Source organism: Ischnura elegans, chromosome 9 (genome assembly GCF_921293095.1).
Source record: "Ischnura elegans chromosome 9, ioIscEleg1.1, whole genome shotgun sequence".
Classification (NCBI taxonomy): domain Eukaryota; kingdom Metazoa; phylum Arthropoda; class Insecta; order Odonata; family Coenagrionidae; genus Ischnura; species Ischnura elegans.
The window spans coordinates 62487020-62512461 of record NC_060254.1 but is presented as its reverse complement, the minus strand read 5'-3'; the positions used below and the strand labels follow the sequence as shown (position 1 = coordinate 62512461).

At 36.3% G+C, this 25442-nt stretch overlaps 2 protein-coding genes across 7 annotated transcripts in view; one reads left to right on the top strand and one right to left on the bottom strand.

Annotated features, from left to right (window-relative positions):
• Positions 1-25442, bottom strand: part of LOC124165439 (alpha-2-macroglobulin-like protein 1) — a 78607-nt gene that overhangs the window by 38618 nt on the left and 14547 nt on the right. For 3 of the 5 annotated variants that reach the window (XM_046542854.1, XM_046542858.1, XM_046542856.1), the window contains exons 2-12: positions 15066-15226; positions 14620-14861; positions 14101-14217; positions 10676-10836; positions 10473-10584; positions 9619-9852; positions 6915-7103; positions 4418-4648; positions 3080-3352; positions 2763-2994; positions 2140-2387 (exon numbers count right to left, since the gene is read on the bottom strand). In XM_046542854.1, the coding sequence (XP_046398810.1) occupies positions 2140-2387; positions 2763-2994; positions 3080-3352; positions 4418-4648; positions 6915-7103; positions 9619-9852; positions 10473-10584; positions 10676-10836; positions 14101-14217; positions 14620-14861; positions 15066-15226 (2200 nt within the window). Of the gene's footprint in view, positions 1-1850; positions 1915-2139; positions 2388-2762; positions 2995-3079; positions 3353-4417; positions 4649-6914; positions 7104-9618; positions 9853-10472; positions 10585-10675; positions 10837-14100; positions 14218-14619; positions 14862-15065; positions 15227-25442 lie in introns of all 5 variants that reach the window. The other 2 variants (XM_046542855.1, XM_046542857.1) reach the window with 1 other exon arrangement.
• LOC124165441 overlaps positions 1-25442 on the top strand; it is an 81619-nt gene that overhangs the window by 42218 nt on the left and 13959 nt on the right. Inside the window, exon 4 of one of the 2 annotated variants that reach the window (XR_006866230.1) lies at positions 11550-11564. The exons of the other annotated variant lie outside the window; for it this stretch is intronic. The gene's annotated coding sequence lies outside the window, so the exon portion shown is untranslated. Of the gene's footprint in view, positions 1-11549; positions 11565-25442 lie in introns of those variants that run through there. 2 annotated transcript variants of the gene reach the window in all.

Here is a 25442-nt window from a genome sequence, read left to right as displayed (position 1 = left end):
CCACCATGAGCTGTTTTCCCTGAATGAGTTAATGAACCAGAAAGAGCTAATGATATCATTAACTCATGAAAAGTGAGCAGCAACTTTTGCATGCTTCAATTTTAAACTCCCGAGATAATGGCCGAGTGAGGAAGATTTGTTTTTTCACCATAACATATGTTTCCCTGAGGCAATGGCCTTGAAAAATCAGAGACTTTCAATATCGTCTCTGGGTAATGCTTGTCTAGGTATGAAAAAATGTAGATTAAAACTAGAATTTAATAAATATAAAATGGACATAAATCCCTTGACTTAGTTACTTTTTAAAGTGTAAGCCAAGTAATGTTGTAACTGAAGTCTAATTGCGTGTGTTACATGGCAAATGGCACCACAGTTTATTCAAGCTGCTCGAAAAAAGTGCAAATTTAATAATATGTGACAGGAATTTTTCTCATTCAGCACATCCTAATTTTGGTTTTTAGTATCAAAGAACAAAGCTTAGGGGTATGCTTGAGACTGAATATCTTCTCTAGAATTTTCTCTTGAAAACTTAGATCTCCCCCCTCTCACTGCAGCCATGTTAAAGAATGTCATCTATAAAAGCAAAACTTTTAGTCACCCACGTATTCTAAAATTATTTTTGTCAACTTGTGAAGCAGGACGGAAACTCCTTACTATTCTTAATGCATACAAACTTCCTTAAAGTTTTTAGAAGAGAAATTTGCTACCTTAAATGTTTATGAGGACTTGAGTTCTGTTGTAAGGAAAATGAGAAAAGAGCCTGAGATTGAATTATTGGTGGACAAGTCGTGATATCTGACTATATATTTAATACTACTATATTATTAAGAATGGGACTCTTTTTCATTGCCACTCTAATGTAAATAAAGCTCAACTTCATCCTTAAAGGTAACAGAAAAAGTACCATTTGCCATCTCATCAATGTGTGACTGAAGACTTTAAATGTAAAGAGAAGAGCACAAGAAATTTGAATGGAAAGCTAGTCAATGAGAATTAATCTGTTAGGCATCACGATACAAATCTATGAAGTATCACATTAATGTACCTTTGTAGACAAATGTACCTATTAATCATTAATTATAGGAATTAAAAAGGTGCACAAAGGTTAAGAAAAGACTTGTGATTGCCAGATGATGATACACTGTATCGAAACCGGTCGCAAATATATTTTATTTTGTGAAACAGCTAAGTCTTTTCTTAACCTTTGTGCATCATGAAGGAGTTTCACCATGTTACGCCAACCACCATCGCATTTATTTCAATTAAAAAGGGTTAGATAACCATGCATCAAGCTGATGGAAGCTAGTAAAATTATGATGTGCATCAATTACCTAGCCTACATGTTATAATTGAGAGTAAATACACTACATGTGAATACAGGAGATCTCTCAGAAAAAGCTTGCAATTTAGCCTCATTATCATGCATCTTGAGAATTAGGGATATTTAAAGTTATGAAGTCTATCAATATGTAGGAATTGATTTATGTATTATTTTTGTATTCATTTTGCCTAAAAACTGCCATTAGAATTTTAGTTTACTGCTAACAGCCAATCATTCTTGCTCAGCATTCCTGAGAAGCTTGAAGCCATGCAAATAATGTGTACCCTACTTTTAGTTACCTTCCTTGGAATAATGTTTTGTGAGGTCGAGTGTCTCCAAAAATCATTTAAAAAGAACTTAATTTAATGAACTATTGGTGAAAATCAGGATCAGCAGTTAAATATTTTAAAAACCCTCTGTAAACAGCTATTTACAGTGTTAATGTATTAAAAAAGAAGTATTGCCAAGTGACATAAACAACTGTTATTTTTAAAACAGGGAAGAATTTTTAATATTCAATAAATTTTACCTTCCCAAACACTACAAGGCCTTGTCTCCATTGTGAGATCAGTCATGACAATAACACCAAAGTCCTAGAACAGATAAAAATCAGCATATTGCATGCATTACAGCCTGATTATTTTTCACAATATCTTTAATAAAATTTAAGGTGACAAAAACAATAATTTTTCATGGGTTATTTTATTTTCATGCATTAGATTTTTCTACATTGTTAGATAACTAAATTATTATCATTCAATGTAGCTATGAAAAAGAGTTTTTGGGTCATACTGATTTAAAATGTATTTCACACTTACATCAAAGGCCTTTAGGGCATCAACATATTTGGATGAAGCTGGTGGCCTGAAGAAGATTCTTCTTTTCCTTCGCTTTCGTAACTCCATTTCTTCTTGAACGGTGCTATCCAATTCTTCTCGTTCTGAGGCTACTGGCTTAGGCTTTTCTTCTACCATAACTGAGCTCTCAGGTATAGCTGCTGGTATAGCTGTAGGTAAAGCCTCAGGTGGATCTTCATCTGTCTTAGTGGTAACTTCTTCTTCTGCCTCTGATCGTGCATTAACAGAAAATAAAAGTCCTCAGTAGATTTTTTTTCATAAAAATTACCCTATAAATAAACTCTTTCCAGCCATCAAAATTTTTCAGTTGTCAGAACAGAGTTACATACGCAAAAAGATGTTCCCTTGTGAAATTTTAAACTATTTTCTGTTTTATTGGTATAAATAATTTCTACAATCTTTGTTTTTATTCCTCAAATGTAGCTTTATCGTTTTTCCACTTAATTTGTTGCACTTCCTGAACATCTTTTCTTCTAACCTTACAATTCCAGAAATACACAGCCCTTCATTATGAGTGTGTGGTAAAAATGCTTTGAAATGAATTTAAAGAGAAAAAAGTAAATATTATGGTAATAATTACATACTTTTCTTACAATACTCCATGTCATCAGTTTGCCTTGGAGGGCTGTTATCATCGATTTCATACTGCTCCAAACGACTAAAGACAGATTCCCTGTTAATGTTGTTTTGTTTTCCTAAAAAGGTTATACTTTTGTCCACTGCAGTTATAGCACACAATGATTCCGGAGAAGCTTTTATTTTGAATGAAGCCTCTGATCCAGGGTAAAGACTGGAATCTGACCATTCTGCTTGGACCTGAAACAGATATGTTTCATTAAAATACCCTTCAAAACTATTAAAGCATGGATCTAAAAGTTAAAAATTCACCAAAAAAGCATACCTCATTTGCAAAACATTTCTTTATTTTCAATGTGTGACTAGTTGCCACGGTCTCCCCATCATCTCTCACGTAGTATACCAATAAATAACTAGTCGGAGACATCTTTGGTGTTAAGTACAGTTTCAGATTAAATTTATCCATGGATTTAAAAGTATTTGATGAACTATTGCCAACTCCTAATAAATTTGGGAATTCATCTAATTCTGGCTGATTTCTCTTAGTAAATTGGTGAAGTTTATGTCCATAGTGAACAATATCTCCTCTGGATTTGACCTGTACGTAGTAAGGAAAAAATTAGACGATTTTCAAAAAAGAAAAATGTACACCAAAATAAGTTCTACAGACAATATAACTTGATGAATCTTACTCTTTTATCATTTCCAAGATTCATATTAATATTTGTTTAGAAAACAGGTAAATTATATCATTACTTAAGAAGTATGCGTTGAAGAGCTTGAATAGTCAGACCATGTTTGTCCTTGGTTAATTTATGACATTAAGCTGAGGAGTTGTAAGGCAGTCTTACAAAAAACTTCTTACCAAAGCTCTCTGATTTTGAGTGGGAATCATTACCCATCAGCAAAATTGAGGCATTTCATTTTTGCCTTCTTCAACGTTAATAATTATTCTTGGTGAAACTCGCGTATTTCCATAGTGATATCTCTGGGCAGAATACTCAATTTCCTGACTTGACACTGATTACCTTTTTAGCTAATTTTGAAGGGAAACTGGTGTCACCATTTCTCACAAAGGTTTCACATTTTATTTATTGGTCAGTTTTCTGAATTTTCATTAACAGCAAACATTTTTGCAATGACTAAAATTAAATCATTTAGTTAATTTATTACATTTCTATTATTTTAATGCATAATTATATTTCTTCAATGATTCTGATTTAAATTCTCTCTTTGTTTTTCCCATCTTAGTATTGATTAAAACTCATGCTAATCCAATCCAAAAACAAGACTTTTCAATGCAAAACTAATCAATTTCCCAAAATACATTTTACAGATTCTATATATTTATCTATAACCTAATTTCTGGAATTGCTTATATCATCGAAAAAAATTTAAAAGAATTCTTTGAGATGAACCACAGAATTAGTGTTTCCAAAATTAAAGTTCTGTATGTTGCACTGCAGTTCATAATTTTTACTTCACCATAGTGGTAAAATTTCCATAGAGTTATAAAGTTCTTTGACGTGAAGAAAAATGAAATGGATAGATTTCCAAAAACTGTTTGATAAACTGTTTTTCCGGAACAAGATTATTGAATGAATACTTCCATATTCATGTAAATAGTTTATGATGTAATTAAATTAAGAGATCATTGACTTGCCAAATAATGAAAGTTGATATTGCTGTTGTTGGCTTCTACAGTGAAATAAATGTTCACAATGTGGCGAGTATTACACTCTAGTTTTTTAGCATTCCAGTCTGCAATTTCAATGAAGCTTCCAGATGGTGAATACCAAGGTTCAGCATCAAATGAATCAGAGGGCTGATGCATGAATGTACGCCACCTCATATCAGGGGAATAGTATGTGGTCTCATACTTAATAGCAGTAGCCTGTAAAAGAAAAAGTTAAAAATAATTATTTGCAATGAAAAGAATTTTCCCATAACTCACAGCTTTGGAACTGCTACATGAATCCCTGTGCATGGGACAAATTTTCAGCAGCGTATTTTTATCTGAATTAAAACTTGCAGACAAAACTGTAATTAACTGATGGCGGGCAAAAGAACTGGATACCTTAATAGATGAGGGGGACTTTTATCTGCTTTTATGACAATTTTACTTCTTTTAAATTAAATCTTATGCTACAGTTGGTCATTCTGCAATAAAGAATTCACACTACCAAATGCACATGTGTGTTCCATCTACTCATAATGCCCCAAGATCAGTTTCAAAAAGGTGCATACAATCTTTTTCCCATTCCACTTCTTCATTTAAACGAAAATGTTAGGCCTGCTTTTTTCTTCGTTCCCCTAAGATTTTGACAACAAATTCATTTTTAGTCTGCCTTTTTTATTTCCTCCACCGAGCGTTGATGTGGAGATAATTCCAAATCAGATTTAGCCCCATTATTATACAGGGTGTTTCTAAATGAATATCGGGGTTTTAAAGCTTTATAATATTTATTGGATTACACTTACAGTTATAAATTACATGTCAAATGAAAGAGCAACTCAAACAGTTTTATTTTTTTAGCAACAATGCACATGTGTGTGAAATGTTTCCACCGCGATCCGCTGGAAAGCGGTAGTAGCAAAGATGGCGGCTAGTGAACATAAAGCTTTTTGTGTTTTACAGTTTGCAAAGACTGAATCTGTAGTTACTGTGCAACGTGTGTCGCGCAGTAACCCCAGATCCGCACACTAAGAGTGTTTACATGTCCACTGAGGAGAAAAGTCGATTCATCACTGCAGGCAACATGATCTAGAAAATCATCATCGTCATGAAACAACATTTCCATTGTGAAGTGGGCAGGTAATCCGTGGTCTGTAAGCTTTAGAGCCTGTGATAACTGTAAACGGTAAGGACGTAGTTGTAAGCGTTTCCTTAAAACTTTCCAAGCAGTCGGCACAGAAATTTCTAATTCACAACTAGCCTTCCGAACTGATTTCTTTGGGCTATGAATGAACGACTCTCTCACTCGTCTCCTTGTTAACTCTTGGTTGTCCAGTGCTCTTCCCTTTGCAAAGGCAGCCTGTTTCTTCAAACTGATGATACCATCTACGGATGTTATTGTCACTTGGAAGATCGAAACCGAATTTAATGCGGAACGTACGTTGCACAGTAACTACAGATTCAGTCTTTGCAAACTGTAACACACGTAATGCTTTCTGTTCACTAGTCGCCATTTTTGTCTACTACCACTTTCTAGTGGATTGCGGTGTAAACACTTAACACACATGTGCATTGTTGCTAAAAACAAAACTGTTTGAGTTGCTCTTTCATTTGACATATAATTTATAACTGTAAGTGTAATGTAATAAATATTATAAAGCTTTAAAACTGCGATATTCATTTATAAACACCCTGTATAATTCATATAATATATATAATTCATAATATCTTTCATAATGACTATAATTTTTTTGCTAAGGAGTAGAATAAGTTGATGCATTCTCATTTCTGCATTCTGCTCCTTCAAAACTGTTCATTAAGAAGAGATACATATATAATAAAAATATGAAGGGAAAATCAAGTATGTTTCCTCGGATTGGAGTTTCAGACCAGTAGCAATGACTTACAGTGGTAAGGATGTTACGGTAAAATTACAAGGGAGGTGAAAAGTACTTCATTGACATGAAATGTCACTAAAATTATGGTGAGTTTACAACAGTTCAATTAGACATCATAAGGTGTAATAATGAAATTGCTGATAGGAGTTCGCATTTTAAATAAATTATGGTCAAAATTGTTAATATAGCTCACTTAATGCGACATTATCCCAGATTATCCAGAAAAAATTTAAAGGGTATAATTAGATCATTAGATTTATATACTGGAAATGACTAAAATCTCAAAAATGATGATGAATTCATGGGTATAAAAGAAAAAAAGAGCTGTTACCTGTGAAGGAAGAATACATCATTGGGATAAAAATTCTATGATTATGAATTTCATTTTTTCAGGATACTGTATTTTCATTGTTCTAACAAGTAAATTCAAATATTTTTATACAACCGGCTAATTATTTATGGAGTTTAAAGTTTTTTCTTTTTAAATTCATCAGTCTTTTATAAATGAATTTTATCAAAATGGTGTATCTAGTACACAGTGGTGTTTAGGTTATCTTGTGAAAGAAGTTGATTAAATTGTTACTTACTGATATTGAAAGTAGAGTTATGTTGATATCTTGAGGTGGTATGACAAATTCTATGAATCCAGAAGAATCTGAGGAGAAGTTCTTACACTCGACCAATGTTCTAGACCAATCAAAATTTTGAGTCACTTTGAGACAGAGCTGAATTTCTTCACCTTCTGCAGGTGTGTTATCAGGCTTCATGACCTTCACCTGAATGATAAACATTTTAATGAGAAAACATTGGATTTTGTAGAAAAGCAAGATACTACATAACTAAAAAAAATGTTTACAACCGATAGTGGGTCATGTGAACCAAATTTCACAAATTCATGAACCAAGCATGGACTCAAAAATAAAATATAAATAAATATAATATAGTCAAAAGAAAAAAAAATTCCTTATGGATAATTAAAGAGTTACTTCTATGAATTCTGTGTGATAAGAAATTATTCCAGGATTACTTCCTCGAATGTACCTTTTCAGCTAAATAATATGGGTTGGACAACACATAACTTGCTGAATTTTACTTTATTTCCCTGCCTTTGTATACTTTTAATTCTTTCTGATTGTTTGTCCCACAGTTTAAAGAAAATATTTGTGTGTGCAGCTGAGAGAGAGACAGCACATTTGTAAATGCATACGTGACGGAGGGATTTTTGAAGTAGACCAACTTTTGAAAGTGATAGTACCATCAATCAGGGCTTATGGTAGTCACTTTAACCCTCTTTTAGTAGTGCTGTCCTTCTTCCTGGGGTACTGGCAAGAAATGCAGAGGGCATTTTAATAAAATGCAATAACTAGGAAAAAACCATTCCAAAGCTATTTTATAGTAAAATATGTAATGTATAAAATTCTCGTGTCACGGTGTTTTGTAGACAAACTCCTCCAAAACGGCTGGAGCAATTCCTATGAAATTTGGTTAGTAGGTTCATTAGGACTGAGAGTATGTTGTAAGCTATTTTTCATTCTTCTCCAGGGCCCATGAGGCCCTGGTATGGGCCCTGAGTCATTTCCATAAGAAATACTTGTAAACTTCGTTTTCAATGACTGCAGACCTTTTTTCTTTTGCATATTTAAATTAGTGATAATGGTCACATTAATTTGAGACGTATACCACTGGAAAGAAAAATAAAGGCACATTCTTATTCTTGCAATTGACTTTCGTTTTCCATGTGATTTACTGTGAATTTAAAAAAAAAACATAAAAAAAGCTGAAATTTTAGCATTGTTGGCTTATTATTGTACCCTTGATGACGGTCGGTATTGTTGATGTAGTTTGAAATCTCTTCTATCCATAAGCTTTGCGATGCCAGCGAAGCTTTAAATTATCCACTTGAGTTTTTTTAATTTATTGCATTTGCCAGGTATACCATTGCACCATTTACAACAAGGTTGGATCTTCAGTTAAATATACTTCGTAATTTGAGCCCACCATGCCTGTGCAATGGCTCACGATTAGTTATTGAAAATTGATGAAAAACGTCGTCGAACATTTTGAATAGAAAGTTCTAAAGAGAACATTTATTACTACCATGAATCCCAATTATTCCGACAGATGTTCCAAAAGAATTAAAACGGGTCCATTTTCCAATTAGACTACTGGTATTTGCAATGACAGTCAATAAGTCTCAAGGCCAAACGATGTCTGTCTGCGGCTTAGATTTGGGTACACCATGTTTTTCACACTGACAATTAAACATGGCATGCTCTCGCATGGGTAAACCTTCCAGTTTGTTTGTGTTGGCTAAAGATGGACTCACTGAAAATATCGTAATCTCCATTGCACTAAGACACCGATAATTTTTATTGTTTTAACTGTCATAATTTGTTAAAGAGATGTAATTTGAAATTTATTGATTAAGATAATAAAAGTACAACACATTCAAAAAATGAATGTTTGGTGTTTTGCTATTTTTACCTGTCGTCATCGCTCACAGCACTCCATTCCTCTTTGAATCATATACCACATCCCCACACTCACAAAACAACATTTGCCGGGTCAGCTAGTATGATACATATATATTTTACCATAAAATAGCTATTTATTTTATTTTTATAATATTTTATATATATTTTTTTATTTAATTAAATAATTGACTACTTAAGAACCAATATATATCTGCCCACAGCACTGAAAGGGTTAAGGAATTTTTCAAATTAACTCAAGTTTGAAAACCAAAATATTTTATTCTGATATAAGCTTGACTTTATTTTTGCATTAATTGACATTATCAAATCTGTATTCTGTTATCTAATGGCTTCTGCTGCATATTATGTGCATTGTACTGAATTCCAATGCTCTCAGCTGATTAATCACCTTGCATTAGACTTTTGCCAAGATCAATCTGATGTCAATTTGCATCAGCTAGTCCAAAATTAGCAAGCGGTTATGACCGCCACGGATTAAGGCATTATATTAGCATCATCTATGCATATCAATGTAGGTAACAATAAGCAATAAATATTTAATAGGAGCACAATGGTACATGGAAATTTAAATAGATTACCTCAGCAGATGAATCAGAAGATAAGTACTCAATTATGTTGCACTAAATTTATCATTTTAAAAACCTTGTACATGCTTGCAAAAATTAAAACTAATCTAAGGTTACCATGTTAATACTTCAAAATATTCTACATTAAGTAAAACATCATGTAACTTCCGAGTCCAAGAGGTAAATTAAACTATGAATGTATGATGAGAAAAAAAACATCGGGTACTCACCTTTCCCTTGTATGGCAGACCTGGTTTAAAATATTTGGAGCAATAAGGAAGGAACTTCATTTTAAGAGCCCTACTATTCACTGAAATTTTATTCTCTGAAGACTGAGTAACTTCCGTGCCAAGTTCAGTGACAGACGCATTGACCGAAATCTCATCTGGAGCAATTTCATAAGATCCAAGTCCAATTTCTTTCCCAGCTACCGAAAAATTGGCACAGCCATCTTGTTCATTGAGCTGAAAAACAAGGGAGGTGATGAAATATGCTTAACTTCCGCTTAAATTCAGTGGAAGCTTAGCATAATGAGTGCTCAGAAATCCTGGAAAATTCCTCTCCATATGAAGCACTCATTCTATCCTAATGCATAGGATGAAGCCTCTTAACACCCATTTTCATTCTCACTTACTATTTTTCTTATGTATCTGTGTTCTGTTTCATAGAGGTTGAAGACCTGTGTTTGCATTATATTGCATATTAATCTATAATTTCTCAAATGGAATTTTGCAAAACTATTATTTCCACTCTTTTTTAAAAACAACGTATATATGTGGTCAGTGGTGAGGGTCAGGGGTTTCAAATCCTCCAAAGTGTTTGGAGGATAGTCTTAAGTGTATACCCACAAGACAACCCTTTAACTTTCTTTCTGGCCACAAGTCTGCTTTAAACTGATGGTTAAACAATAATTTTAGGTTTATCAAGTAGAAGAATGATGTTAACATAATGAATATTTCGATTCTTTCTGAGGCAATTTTGTGTGAACAAAAATTTAGGTCCATATTGTGATCATCTCAATCACTAGCTTTGATTGTAGTGCAGCTTTATTGAATTCTTATAGCTTAAAAAATAATTCTTTTACCTCATATTTCTTGTTAACTTTTCTTAATTCTTGCCCATGGTGTCTCCAATATGGGACAATTGGTTCAGCAAGAACTTCCAACTTTCCTTTGACTGGTTTGCCATAACTGTACCTATAAATTAATGATTAGGATTTAATACAAAAGTATAAAATATGAAAGTATTGACTCTTCCAGTTGCTAGAAATGTTTATTATGTATTTACTTAGCACATATCTGCCATGTAATGCTCTCAGTATCTGCTAATACATAGCTTGGTGGGTTGATTGTAACTTCAAACTTGGGTAGCACATATTCTTTTACCTCAAATGTTTGTGTCTCGAGAGTTTGGTTTTTACTTCGCTGAACTTTAATAACCCAATTTCCCTGCAAAGAAACAAAAGAATTTGAACACAGTATATATTAGTTTTTAGAATGTGTCGGATTTAAAGATAATATTTTTAATGGCTTTTGCTAGATATCAGGCTATCAAAAATCCTTCTGTCTCTTAGGAATATTTTATTTGATAAACTTTTATGAAATTGGCAAATTTTCCACCTGGGAAAAAATCTTTGGGACTTTTTATAGACTCAGATAAAGTTTTAAAATACATATTTGGGTACACATATGAATGTGTAGTGGTAAACATGTATGCTGTCTACAATACTTTACATTCACATATTTTCTTGTAATGATGATAATAGCAGCAAAACTTTTGGCTATTGATATCATTTTTACATAGTTCTATTAAATACAGGCATTCACAATAAATTGTTTTCATATCTTACATAAGTCGTGCATATTATAGAGATACATTGAGAAGTATTTGAAAAATTATGCTTAATGTGGATCTATTGTTCTTTAAGTTAAAACAATCACCCCTTTTAAGCTGAATAAGTGATTCTTATATGCTGAATACTTGCTGATGATATTAATCAAATGCGGGAATAGATAACCTCATATCCAAAATTTTAAAAGTTGGAATCGATCTATTATTTACAAAGATACAATGAATCAAAATTGTGCATCTCCACTGTTAATGTTGACCATTGACCAATTTTTCATGGAGGAAGTAATTGTCTTTTTTTAATTTCTTGCAGAATAGGGTCTCTCCAATTCATACCCTACCAATGGAGAGGGATATTTTATTCTAGGATGAGAAGTTCTCTTCTGTATTAAGAGTAATTGCAGATAGGAGGACCTCCCCGGTAAAGATATTCCTGTGATTGGGTAAATGAAATGTTTTATTTTTTCTGCTTTGCATAGATTGATGCAGTGTTTTATCCTTGCGTGCGTGATTTGATTTAACACATTGACTGCTGTGGGGTTTTTGTGCACATTCCCCATGATGTCATTAGAGCCCTGCAAAGCACCTCCCAAATTTGCCAACTTTCACTCAGCTGGCTGTAGAATTGAATGTATACTCTCGAGCCTTGAGTTAACCTATTGTGGTTGTGCTTGACTATTCACTCGTCGTGAGTCCACGTCAACGGCCTAGTATGAACTGATTCAGGCTACCTGGTAAGGTGCTTAGGCATTCTCTTAAAATTTTGCTTTGATCAAATATTTAACTTGTTAGAGCGTTCTGAGGAGCTTCGAAAAGTGAGGTACGATTTCATGGGTAGCCGGGTGAGTATGACTGTACTTGATGATTTGTCGTTGAGCTTAGCTGTACTTGGATGCAGGTTTTCAATTACTCCACCAGAGTGCATTCTTCACCCATTTCTCAGCCAAAAATGAGAATTGGGAAATGGCTCACAAGCAGCCGACTTATGATGGCCAAGTAGGGAGCCCATTTGACGAGATTCTTAACGCCATCAGTGTTTTTTATCATTTGGTTCATAAAGGTGGCAATATCGTTGCAAATGGATCTAAAATGACTCTGAAATTTATTTCAGTTTTGAAGTGCTGCAGTCATGAAAACCACTTTGTTCACAATCTATGTGTTCACAATAGGTCCTGTTACGTCAGAAATACACTGGGATTTAGTTATGTACTTGGTGGCCGGCCAGTGGGACTAGCATGGTGTGATGGGAAGTTTCATTGGGGGTTATTATGAATGGTCTGGTGGTCAATATGTCGAATGAAATGAGATAGGATTTTTTTAGTCATAGTATTGCTGTTGCAGAAAACTTAGGAAAAAATTTAATGGCCTGACACCAGGGCTTTTATTACAGTTATTTCATCACTTAGAGTTAGGGCCATATTCTTAGTTGACCTTACAAATCCGTCCCTACACAACAAAAGCCCCGTACATGTGTTTCTCAGTCGACCCTACATAAGTGGTGGGGGGTGATTCCGTCGTCAAGTTCTCTGAGATGACGTAGATGATGGCTCAGCACCAATTTCCCTCTCTAGTGGCGTAATGGGAACTAACTATGAAGCTAAGAAAAGACATCGGATAATTTTCAGCGTATTGTTAGGGAAACGGCTCAAGGTAAATAAACAATCAGTGCCGTTCGCCAGGTCATGTCGGTACCTAAATTATCGCTACAAATACTCTCATATTGAACCAAAAGTGGAACCTTGTTGTCTTTAAATCACTTCAAAAGCAGTCTGTACAAGGTAATAATAATTACGGAGCAAATATGACCAGTGACGTGGAAACTTACGTTGCATCATCAAGGTTCGTCATTCGCTTTCACCTTCTGTAGTTAAGTTTATTATGAGGCAAATAGTGGCATGAAAATACGTTTTCTAAGGTTATACTTAAACAAAATATTGGTTTCCCAAAAGTATACCAAGTGCCTAACGTGAAAAATATTATTATATATTCGTAGAAACATGGCGCATGTATACCGCTACATATATTGTTCTTATTAGTTCATTCAAATTTATTATTTATTTAACTTGGTGGCTATAATATGGTAGTATTATTACCTTTCCACAGTGTTACTGTACATTTTAAAATGGTTTGTGTGAGCTTGTCTCCCTTCATATCCATTGTAACGTAGATTCTTTAATTGAAGTGATCAGCAGACGATATTTGGCCGCCATGTTTTTGTAGGGTGTAGGGCTGGTTCGGGTACCCTACATCAAGTAGGGCCCATTTAGTTCTAAAATCGGCCATATGTAGGGCTTGATGTGACGTATGTTGGGTGAGATCGGTTTATGTAGGGGCTGATGACGTATCCAGGGTCGACGAAGAATACGGGCCTTAGCCTCTGCCCACATTAGTATTTCCATAAGGGGGTAATAATTGCTACTTATATCGTAGAGAGAGTCTCTAATTTCTTTGCAAATTAGAGTCAACAACTGATAATGGGACACAGGGTCCCATTCCAGTTCCCAATCCAGCATCCAGAATTTTTTGTCTGGGGGGGGGGGGGGCACAAGGGTCTTACAGGCAAATAATCTTCTCATACTTAAGATTAAAATCAAGAAACTACAATTTCTTAACAAAATATTCTCTTTATTTTAATATGAAAGCTACGTATTAATATGAACTTATATGATTAAGGCTCCATAATATACAAAACAAAACGAAGGTAATGACAACTGTATTAAAAATTTGGTCTATTTTTTAAAGAGTCGGGGGGGGGGGGGGGGGTACGTGTCCCTGTTGATCCTATCGATCCACCTATGATAGGACCAGATACCAGAATAGACACTCAGGAGTGCTTTGCTATTTTTGGGGTAAATTTTGCTTACCAGGACAGGTTCTGGAGAAAGCTGGAATGTCAACTGAGCTAATCCCAATTCAGTTGGCACACGGAGCCATTGTGCCATCCGTACTCCAGACGGATTTTCAAGCCAAATCTTCTGAATCTGTAAATGATGGTCACATGGATTTCTCATTAGCACATCATGAAAAATCTAAATTATTTTGTTATGCGATGAGTCTTTTTGTAGAAAACAGCTTGAAAGTATTTTCAAATACTTCATTAGGACTATTTAAATAAATAGTTTTATCGGAGTAGAAGATAACTTTTTAGAGATAAGACTCTCCAATGTAACCATACTTATAAATATCTTCCTAATTTCTCTCATATAAATACCCATGCATGACTGTATTGCATGCAGTCCCCATATTTTTGAGAGGTGATTCTAATGTGAACTTGGGTATGAGAAAGAATATCACATATTTTAGTCTGGTTAGGATCTGGCAATTCCTTATAAACGTGATGTCATACTCTACCTTTGTAAGGGGCATAAATTTTCCTTACTTACAGGTCCTTTTACTGGTGATAAGTTGTGTTTCACTGTCATCACACGGAATTTCACTTCCTGGCCAGGTTTGTAAGTAGGCTTGTCGGTTTCAATAAACACGACATGAGGATTCTGGTCAATAAATATTTCCTTGATACTATTAATTGTGTAATTAAAAGCATCATCAAACTGAGCTTTCAGATGCAGCCTTCCTCTAATTTGAGTTGTTTGTGGAATATAAAGATCCATACATGCCCCTTTGTCTACATAGAATAAAATGTATAAAGTTTTAGATAGGCACCAGATACATCTATAAATTTCATAATTTGTTTGACTCAATGACTCAGTTTTAATACATCAATGAAAACCGTAGTGCATTTGTTTTACCTCGGGGGGTAATCTGCAAGCTAGCGTACACAATTGTTCACCTTTTGCCAAAAACATCTCACAAAAAATATTTAGCTCACCTGGTTTCAGTCTATGCTTCAGTGAGGCAATTTTTTCATCAGAGTCAGTGTGAAGAATATCCACATGCACATAACCAGAACCTGGTATGTTATGGAGGGATAGGCACACAGTCTCATTGGTGTCAATTAGAACCCTTTTTGGAGCTGTGAAAATAAATCCCCTGAAACATAAATTTCATAGTTAATAATCAAGTCAGCTTCATAAAATGTTCTTTTTGCACTATGGTGTGGAAAATGTGTAACCATTACTCTGAAAATCGCCATGGTGACTTGAATTTGGCATTACGGTTGGGCAAGAAATAGTGATATGTAATAGGATTTAGCTAATGCATCATCTTTCAGCTTTTATCTCTCACTCTCAGCAGGTCTGTTCCCTCCTCCTATCCATGCCCAAAGCGCTGCATGTAATAAGTGACTTTGTACACAGTTGCATGCATGGTCTCAAAGTTATTTACAACAACAGTGAACTTGGTCATGAAAAAATCATTTGGTTCAGTTGTGATTCAAATCCGAATCTCCAAATTACTGATAAGGTATGCTAATATAGTTGAGGACCTCAAATATTTTTAAATATTTAACGAAATTCAAAACCTCAAAGTTCGAGGTGGCTTAAGGAAAGGAATTGGTCCCTGACTTCAGGTTGAATCACTGAGTGGGAGTGATATGTAGTAATAATCTGCTTTTAAACTGTAAAATGTTAGTTATATGCCAATTTTTTAATTACATTATGACCTCCAACTGTGTCCCGTAGAAGTATTCTCTGTAATCTCCACCACTTATTCAAAGGTATTCTCTTTTTTGTTGTAATTTGTAGTTTTCTGTTGAAAGAGCCAATGATTTTCCAGTCACTGAGGGAAGAGGATGAAAAATTTGCTACACTATGTTAAGAGGTGGGAAAAATTGATTATATATATTAAAAGTCTGCTTGAAATTGAAAGAAAAATGGAAAGCTTAGGTAGGATCAAGTAAAATCTCAAACCCTGTGACTTATTGTGAAAGTTTATGCCATAATATCAACGTCTATGACTCAAAAATTTTTGCTTTTAACTAGAGCTTCATTTCTAAAATTTTAAGGTGCTGGAACGCATACCCCACACTTAATCCATGCATGGATTTCAAATATAACCTAATCCCCCCCCAAAAACTTCCAATTTTTTTAAACTTGTGATTATGGTTATGATGAGGAGTTGTGTCTTAGCAAATATGAAAAAAATCAGCGACTCTTTTAAAATGAATCATATTTTCCCTGAGAAGTTTCGGAATGTTGCTCTGGTGCGTTTCGGCCGAAATTAAGCAATGCCTTTGTCTAAGGCAATATTACGAAGGAAGGGTGTGTGTTGCGGGTTGTCTACCACGTATCACAATGGGGTACTTTGGGGGTACCGTGGGGGCCATCAAAACCATTGAAAGTGGGCATACAACTGGCGTACTGAGGATTTAATGACAGTTATTATTCTTTTGATTGCCGAGGTCCCTGAGCTTAAGGCATCCCCACAGCGCTCGCGATTATACATATAGTGAAGCGTAAATGAAAGGTGTATAAAAAAAAGACTTAGATTACTAGAAACCAACGTTTTTTCGGCAATTTTAAAATTCTACATTTACATTAGTTGCTTTATTTACAACATACTTAGTGTAAAAAGACTGTATAAAAATTAGATAAAATAAACGTGCCAGAAGATATAAAAGAATCTGATGCTTTTTAGAAAGGGTTATCCAAAAAAGGTTTTTTTAAAGTTTTTTTTAAGATTTCAATGGAGTTTCTAGGAAAAAATTCACTTAACAGAAAAATAACCGTAATACTCTATTAAATCTTGTAAGCTGTGAAATTCTCACTTTTCATTGCATTTTTTCTTACAAAATTACTCTTTTTCATTCACTTTTATCTGGTTTTTAAGAGCCAGATTAGAGTCAAAATCCAACTACGGTCATTCAATTTCCTAAAATTTTCCGTGGGAGGCCCTCCGCATATACCTCGGTAGGGCCTCACCATGAGGCTCAGCCGAGGGCCAGACCGCCCCTGCTCCACCCAATAATATGGTCGCTCCGACCGAAAAAATTGACAAGTTTTTGTTTTTGGTAAAAATTTTGAAACAAAATTTCCGTCAGAAAATAGTGTTCGATTTAAAAGATATGAAATCTGAAAAAAATCGATGTGGGTTTTCTACTTGATAGTATTCCGAGAAAAAGTATAAATGAGGCAACGTAATTTACTTTAATATATTCTTTACCCTTACATACTTTAGAGCCCATGTCCAGGCGATCCTTATGGCCAAAATAATAAACCTGGCAATCGCCCAATACCTTATATGTTACACATTCCTGTACTTTGCTTAAGTGCTCGGGAATTGGGGAATACGTTTAGAAAATCAAATCTAATTTTGCTCTAATTACAAGCCATCGTAAAGGGTTTCATGAAACACGCGTTCTTATTTTCTGAACATGCATCTTTTACAATCTCTTATTATCCCTATAAATACGGCAATATACCCTCGAAAAATAACTGAAATTATGTGAATGATCGTAAATATTATCAAAATAAACTATGGAATTCTTTATCGATTGCATTTTCCATTGCTGAATTTTGAAGAAATATATTTTGATGTAACTAAAATGAACGTCAAATATTCGAGTATGCGTGCACCGTGATTTTTCGATCAAAGAAATTGTACGGTTGGAACAAGTATTATTGAACACGAAAAACCTATAAGTACGCCAACATAGAAATTCCATCATTGGATTTCGAATGAAGTGTCAATTACTTAATCCGAACCTCTTTCCTGTTATCGAATGAACTCGTTGACATAAATTTTCGATCGACCTAAATTTAGTTTAGGTCAAGGGGCTATCGGCGATAAAAATAACCCATCCTCTTCGGAGGAATAACATTGGTGAGTTCGAGAAATATAGCATTCCTTATACGTCTTCTTAGGTTATAAAGATCACACAGAAAACACGACCCTCCTTATGAATTACACATCAGCCGCATTTTTCCAACCGTGATATCTTTCCAGCTTGTTGGCGCAATGTACTCTTGAGGTTTTTCGCGAATAGCAAAGTAACAACGGCTCAAGGAAAAACTGATCACGGAGACCCTTTCCTTGTTCAAATTGTCGTTACTTCATGCTGCTATCAAATTTTAGAAACGACTTTTAACTTTTAGCACCGTTTTAAACTTAAAACATACCCATTTTTTAATTTTTTTTTTAATTGGACTCTTTTAATAGCCTTTGGTAAGTCGCTACGCAACCCGACTGCAGCTTCTAGATGTACTTATTTTCTAATGATTATCATATTTTCTGATTTTTATCTTTGAAAGAAAAAAGCGGCTGACTATTTTACAAGAAAAGCTAACGAAAGCGAGCTAGTAATACGCAAATCCAAGCCCTTCAACATTTTTTTAGAGAACTTTTAATTCCATCGCTTTTTTATGTTGGCGGGTCTTAATTGGTTGAGCGTCTCTCAATTCTGGAGTTCTCCATGGTCATTATCTCCTCTAAATTTTCTGCCTTAATTATTTGTTTAAAATGAGTTTTTTAGCGGTTTTTCATGGAATGCAATTGTGACGTATTTTGAAAATAAAATCTCTTGCAAAATGGTCATAAGTTATAATGAATTTGATAGTGATTCGTTGAGTGGTGCTAAAGTTGATTTCAGCGGGAGAATTCCGAACCAATCACGCGGTGACGCTAAGATTGTCTACACATTCCCCAGGGCATCCTAAAGGACTGAGTACACATTCAGAGGGCATGCAGACGTAAACGTAGTACTCAAACTACAAGAAACGCCGCGTGGAGATAGACGATGCGACATATTTATTGGGGGTAGCCTGTACAAACTTGGACCTCTTAACATTATGTTATTATTGTAGTTGTTCAACCGATTATGTAGAGCGTGCATTCAACTTAAAACGGTAAAGTTATATTTTAAACATTAGATTTTTAACTATATTTAAACCAAAGGCAGTTCGATTTAATTGGCACATATTTTCAATCTCAACACCCCTACCCAGGTACGCCGTCCCCCTACTTTTAAATACCCTGGTGAGCGACGTGTTAATAAAAATATCGCCCGAACCACATCTACATCTAAATACTACCCCGCAAGCTGCCTAAAAGGCGTGTGGCAAAGGGTGTTAGGACACCAGCCGTTTAAACATAAAAAGGAAACGCTCCAACGACATTACGACCAGCATTTATTAAGGCCGTTTTACACGGTGCACGAAATTGCGCAGGTTAGAGCTGCATTTATTTCTAAAATGGCGTGGAATTGCGCGATTGCATGCACGAAATTAGAACGGGCTATTTTGCCGTCTCGCATCCACGCATTCTCGCATGTGTTCTAGCAATTCACCGCTTTACACGACGCAATTTTGACTGCGCCTTCGCAAGTACGTCAGATTGCGCAATTCCGCGTACCGTGTAAAACGGCCTTAAAAGTCCTTTATGGTTCGGGGGAAAAATGAATTCGCATAGCGTTGTGTCGCTGAAAAATTGGGCTTTGCCGTACGCTTGCCCCGAAAGAAAAGCGTTCACATTGGTTCACATCCTCTAAAAGCCAGTATTCAACGTTTCGATCAAAGGTTTCTGGATTCGGTGGATGCTGCAAGAGAGTTCGATCGAGCGTTGAATTCGCACTGGTGGTCTTGCTGACTTCCCCTCAAGGTCACCACCGCGTAAATGCCGCGGGCTGGGAGATGACCGGTTATTCATCTCGTATATCTTGAAACATGATGGCCTCATGAAGACAATCGTCGAGGAACAAATGGACGGCAAGAACGGAAAAGGAAGGCATCGAATAAAATTTATGAAACATGTAAAGAAGGATATGAAAGAGAGGAAATACGTAGTCGTGAAAAATTAGTCGGCGGGAGAATAGGGTAGTTTCCTTCCTCAAAGAAAAAGAAAGGCATTGATTGCGATTCGTTATCCACCATCAGTGTATTCATAATATACAAATTATTTGGTTTTATAAATACCCATTTAGACGAATGACAATGGTCAATTTTAACAGCATTTGAAAAAGGTCAGATTTGCGCCCATGCAATGCCACTCCACGTGACGTCACCGGGAGCTAGTTTCTATACGAGTAGATAGGAGTTTTACATCGTCTGATATTACCAATGCATGCTAAGAGGCACAGAGCTAAGGGAAATATCTCTTAATAATCACCTATTAAAACTGGCTAAGGTCGGAAAGTTTCCTTCGTTTGATAAGGTATAAATAATCCTTATTTAAGCCAAGCGCTAACAGCTAGCTGGGTACTCTGCTACCTGCTAGCATCCTGCGTCGTATAAGCGCTCAAAGACCCTCCCCAATGTCACCTCACTTGCGGCAGGGGAAACCGGAACGACGTCACACGGAGTTTTCCCAGCATTCATACTTAGCCGTCGCGTTTTCGAGCGCTTGAAAATTTTCGCTTTTCATTTAATCGCGAAAAATAGATATCATCATTTAAAAATATAAAAGCGTGAAATACGTACTCCAGGAGTAATAATCTTTCGATTTAGGCAGTAAAAAAATTATAGGAAACCACCCTATTGTGTAGAGATCTGTGTCAAACCAATCTCAGTATTGTTTACTAAATAAAATTAAAAAATCACTTTATTGTCTAATTATTACTTAGTTTCGTGTGATTAGGGCAGGTATATTTTTTCCATTTACTAGAACTCGAACGTACGCTGAGCCCTAAGGCGCTATCGCCAGATTATATCCATAATGCATGAGAAGAATGATGAGGATCAAATGGATCTGCCGAGTAAGTAATGAGGAAGTCTTAAGAAGAGTAAAAGAGAAGAGAAGCGTCGTGGACTCCTTGATAAGAAGGCGAAACAACCTAAACGGCCTAACGGTATGTATGACATCACGGCGTGATGAAGATAATCGCCCAGGGACAATTAGATGGCTAAAACGGCAAAGGAAGATCTTGAATAAAATATATGGAACTGGTAAAGAAGGATATGAAAGATAAGATATATGTACGCGCGGAACAATTACCTAATAGGAGAACTGAGTGGACAGCTGTGTCAAACCAAAATTTGGATTCTTGACCAATGATGATTCATTTGTACACCAGGACATAAATGAATAGAATATATGAAACCGGTGGCGTAACTAAGTATATGCAATGGGGGGGTGGGGTGGCGAGCCCCCCCGCCTACCCCCTAGGGCAAAATCTAGTAAAATTTTTGAAAAATGACATGCCAGGAAATACATTTTACACCATTTTGGCACAACAAATTGAATTTCAAGCAAATGCAGTAACTATATTTCAAAACTAGTCAATAGTTTAAAATTGTTTTCCTCTGAGGTTTTGGGTGGGTGATCTATCCCGTCATCACCCTCCCATCGTTACGTCAATGTATGAAACGATACGGGCGTTTTAAACCCCCGTTACCGTCCGTACCTTTCCTTTTGTATAGGGACGAATGATTGTTAATTATCGATAATATTGCTGTGGTTAGTTATATAAAAACGGCAATACCCTTATTTTAACTAATGATGTAATGTCTGTTTTTTTCCCGGCGAACAATGGTAGTGAATATTACTCGGGTCTCACACCGGGTAAGGTTACGACCACCGAGAGATTGGTCTTACTCTCTCTCGGTGGTCGTAGTATGATCCTCCATATCTCCTTCCAACGTTTTTATGTGCATCTCTCCCATCGTTCTCAGGGATTCAGGAATCCAATGCCTTTCCGTTCGTGTCTCGGGATTTGTATACAAACTGCCGCGGTTGCCCTCTCACTTTCGGAAAGACCGAGAAATCTTCTCTGCCTTATTTTAACTATAAATAATAATGCCTGTAGGTAAGCTCCATTTAAAATTGCGACGATACAAATAGATAAACTTATTATCATTGTTTTTTCAACGAAACCTTCCTCCTCCAAGAGTCATTTTCGTACGCCAGTGATGTATTTGCGTGACTTGTGCCGTGCCAGAAACATATTTTCTAGGGAAAGAATTTGCTGATAAGGTCCTTTCTCACTGAGCATGAAAACGTGACTTGGTCTTAATCTCCTTTTTCGCGTGAAAAATTAGGAACTGGATATCTTTCTCCTTCGCAACTTACTTGTAATATTTTTAATAAAAAATAAAAATACTAATTTTCACTGTTATTTTGCTAATAATTAACTAATCTACTTGTAGTTAAAGTAAAGAATGAAAACTCTTACAGCCAAAAATTTTCACTTTTTCATTTTCTTATTTATTTTTATTTTTAGTAGTAGTAGTAGTGTTTGGATTTAGGGTGCGTCGACGGCTAGGTCATTTTGCACTTCTTTTTAGTTATAAGTCATTGACGTACGTATGTGTGGTTGAATGTTTTACGATACTTGACAAAATCTCTCAACGTGATACCATTTGTCTTCGTTCATGCCGCCTCGGAGGGGAAAAACTTGTGTGACTTCGTTATGCTGCTTGTAATGCCGCGCTACCGTCACTTGAAAGGACATGAAATGATGTAATGGCAGTCATGCGTAGGAGGGCGTGAGACAACTAAGAGAGCTGACTTCTGCGTCATGTTCTCTACGCGGGTTATGAAATTTCGACCGCACACACTCACTTAAATCCCATATTTGCACGTTTAGGTACGTTTCGAGCTATTATAAATGCTTCGGTATCATTCACGTTTTAGCACAAAGAATCGCTGCCTCTGACTGACTAGAGAGGAATGGGGTAGAGATACCAGCTTGCTCTGCATGGGGACTTCAGCTTAATGTCCCTCCCTACTGAAAAGTTCACAGTTGTTTTAGTCGAACAGCTTTGGTCGAATTAGTTTGAAAATAGTCCTAGATTCACCTGCCGTATGGGAAATGATCCTGGGCGCCCTTTGTGAGAAACGTGAGAAATCACCACCCAAATTTGAATGTTTGATGCACCTAAAGTTGCAATGAGTTCGATTCGATCAAGTCTCTTTCTTTAAATCCCAGAACCCCTTCCACTTCAATTTATTTTCTTAATATCGTGATTGGACGAAGCAAGAAAGAAATAGTCAATAGAATAGCGCAGGCGAAGAGGGCTTTCTACAAAAAGAAAAATCTTACAGCTGAGAATGCAAGCATAGAAGTAAAGAAACAATTCATCAGATGATACATATGGAGTATGTTTCTCTTGGGAAGCGAGGCTTGGACGTTGACAGCAGCAGAGAAGTCGAGAGTGGAAGCATCCGTAATGAGGTGCTACCCAAGAATGATGAAGATAATATGGATTGACCGTGAAAGTAACGAGGAAGTGCGAAGAATAGTGGGAGAAAAGATAAGCCTCCTTAGGGCAGGCGCGCACTAGCGCGACCACGACCAGTGGCCCACGACTAAGTAGTTTTAGCATTGTAACAAATGGAGCGACGCGCACTATAGGCACTGTAGGCCAAGTCCGACTCGTTGGTCGGACCCGAGTCGTCCGACTAAAATTTTTGAGTTTGGTCGTCCCCGACTCAGCGGTCGTTGCGGCCAGAAATTACACACATTCTAATGGCGCGCCACGCACTGACCCCGACTTCACTCCGACCCGACCATACCGACCGAGCAAGTGGTGAATGTGTTTTGTTATTGTGGCCGTGGTCGCCGTGGTCGTGCTCTGGTCGAAGGTGTTCGACAGAGATCTATCGTGGTCGTGGTCGCGCTAGTGCGCGCCTGGCCTAAAAATCTTAAGGAGGAGACGGGGCAACTTAGTTGGCCACGTTTTGAGGTACGATGGCCTGATGAAGACTATCGTAGAAGGACAGGTGGAAGGAAAGAAGGGACGGCTCCGAACGAGTTACATAGGACAGGCTATAAAGCAGTGGCGTAACTAGGAATATGCCTTGGGGGTATGGGATGGCCTAGGGTGGCGAACCCTCCCCTCCCCCCAGGCAAAATCTGTTCAAAAATGTTTGAAAATTACATGCCTGGAAATACATTTCACATCATTTTGGCACTGAAATGAACTTTAAGCAGATGCAGTTATTAAATAAGTCAAAACTAGACAATAGTTGTAAATATTTTTTTATATCTCTAAGGATCTGGGGGGATCTATCCCCTCATCCCCCCATAGTTACGCCACTGTTATAAAGTATGTAAAAGAGAAGAAATACGTCGTTATAAAAGGATTAGCGGATAGGAGAGAGAAATGGAGAGCTGCGTCAAACCAATCTTAGGATTTTTGGACTGATGATGATGAATATCGTGATCCTATCGTCTATTTATTTTTTCTGTGGTTCTTTTTAAATGGAATGGTTGTTGATGAAATGATATTTTATAGTTTCTAATCAGGGTAGAAAATTGAAATAAAAAGTTAAAAAGTTCCTCTCTTCCCGTAAGAAAATCGGTGAGGATGCAGATATCGCTATTCGCATACAATCAATTCATTCCTTCCCATGCATTGAAATATTTTAAATTTAAAGACAGTTATTTACGATTGTCAGGCAGTTGTGGAAAAGGAAGGATAGGGGAATGGTTGAAATGAGAAGCAAAGGAGAACGTTGCTTGAAGGAGTGAGACGATGATAAACTTTCATTTGAAGAGAATAAAGAGTATTTTTTTTAAGAGAAGCAGCTGTCTAACGTTAAAGCATTATACTTCATGAAATTTGAGTTCTTTATGTACATTCAGTATGTTTTAGCATTGTCAAAGTTTCAAAATATCAATATTGTTCCCCAAAATAATGATAAAAATTATTAAAATCTGATGACTAGCTACTCTCGTCATTGCGCGATTTGTAAACGGAAGTTCATGTCGTGCTAGAGTAGTCATTTCAGCACAAGGGTTTAAGACGAGAGCGTGTATAAAAGGACTGAAAAAGAGGTAGCTGCCGGAACTTCTGGGGCGCTGACCTGTTACATCGAGCCCAAGGTCACTGCGGTCAGCCTTTCTCATCTGCCGAGACGATTTCGCGGAGGGTCGTCAAATATATAAATCTTCAAGCTCCCCGGACCGCTCGAAGTCAATGACCTCGTAATGAAGATGATAATACCTTCCCCACTGTCATCCTCTTTAACTCACTTCAAAGGAAACTGACTGTGAGCTTTGAGTTCCATTCTTCGACACGTATTAGGTCCTTGAGGGTAATAGCCAATAGGGTAATTTCCTTCATCAAAGAAAACGAAAGGCATTGATCGCGATTCATTACCCACCAATTGTGTATTCATTATGTACAAATTATTTGATTTAAGAAATCCCAGTTTAGACGAATGTTAATGGTCAATTTTTTCCTCATTTGAAAAGGGCCAGATTGGCGCACATACGATGCCACTCCACGTGACGTCAAAGGGACCTAGATGCTATACGAGTAGTCAGGAGTTTTACATCGTCTGAGATTACCAATGCATGCATGAGGCACAGAGCTCAGGGAAACATGTCTTAATAATCACCTATTAAAACTGGCTAAGGTCGGAAAGTTTT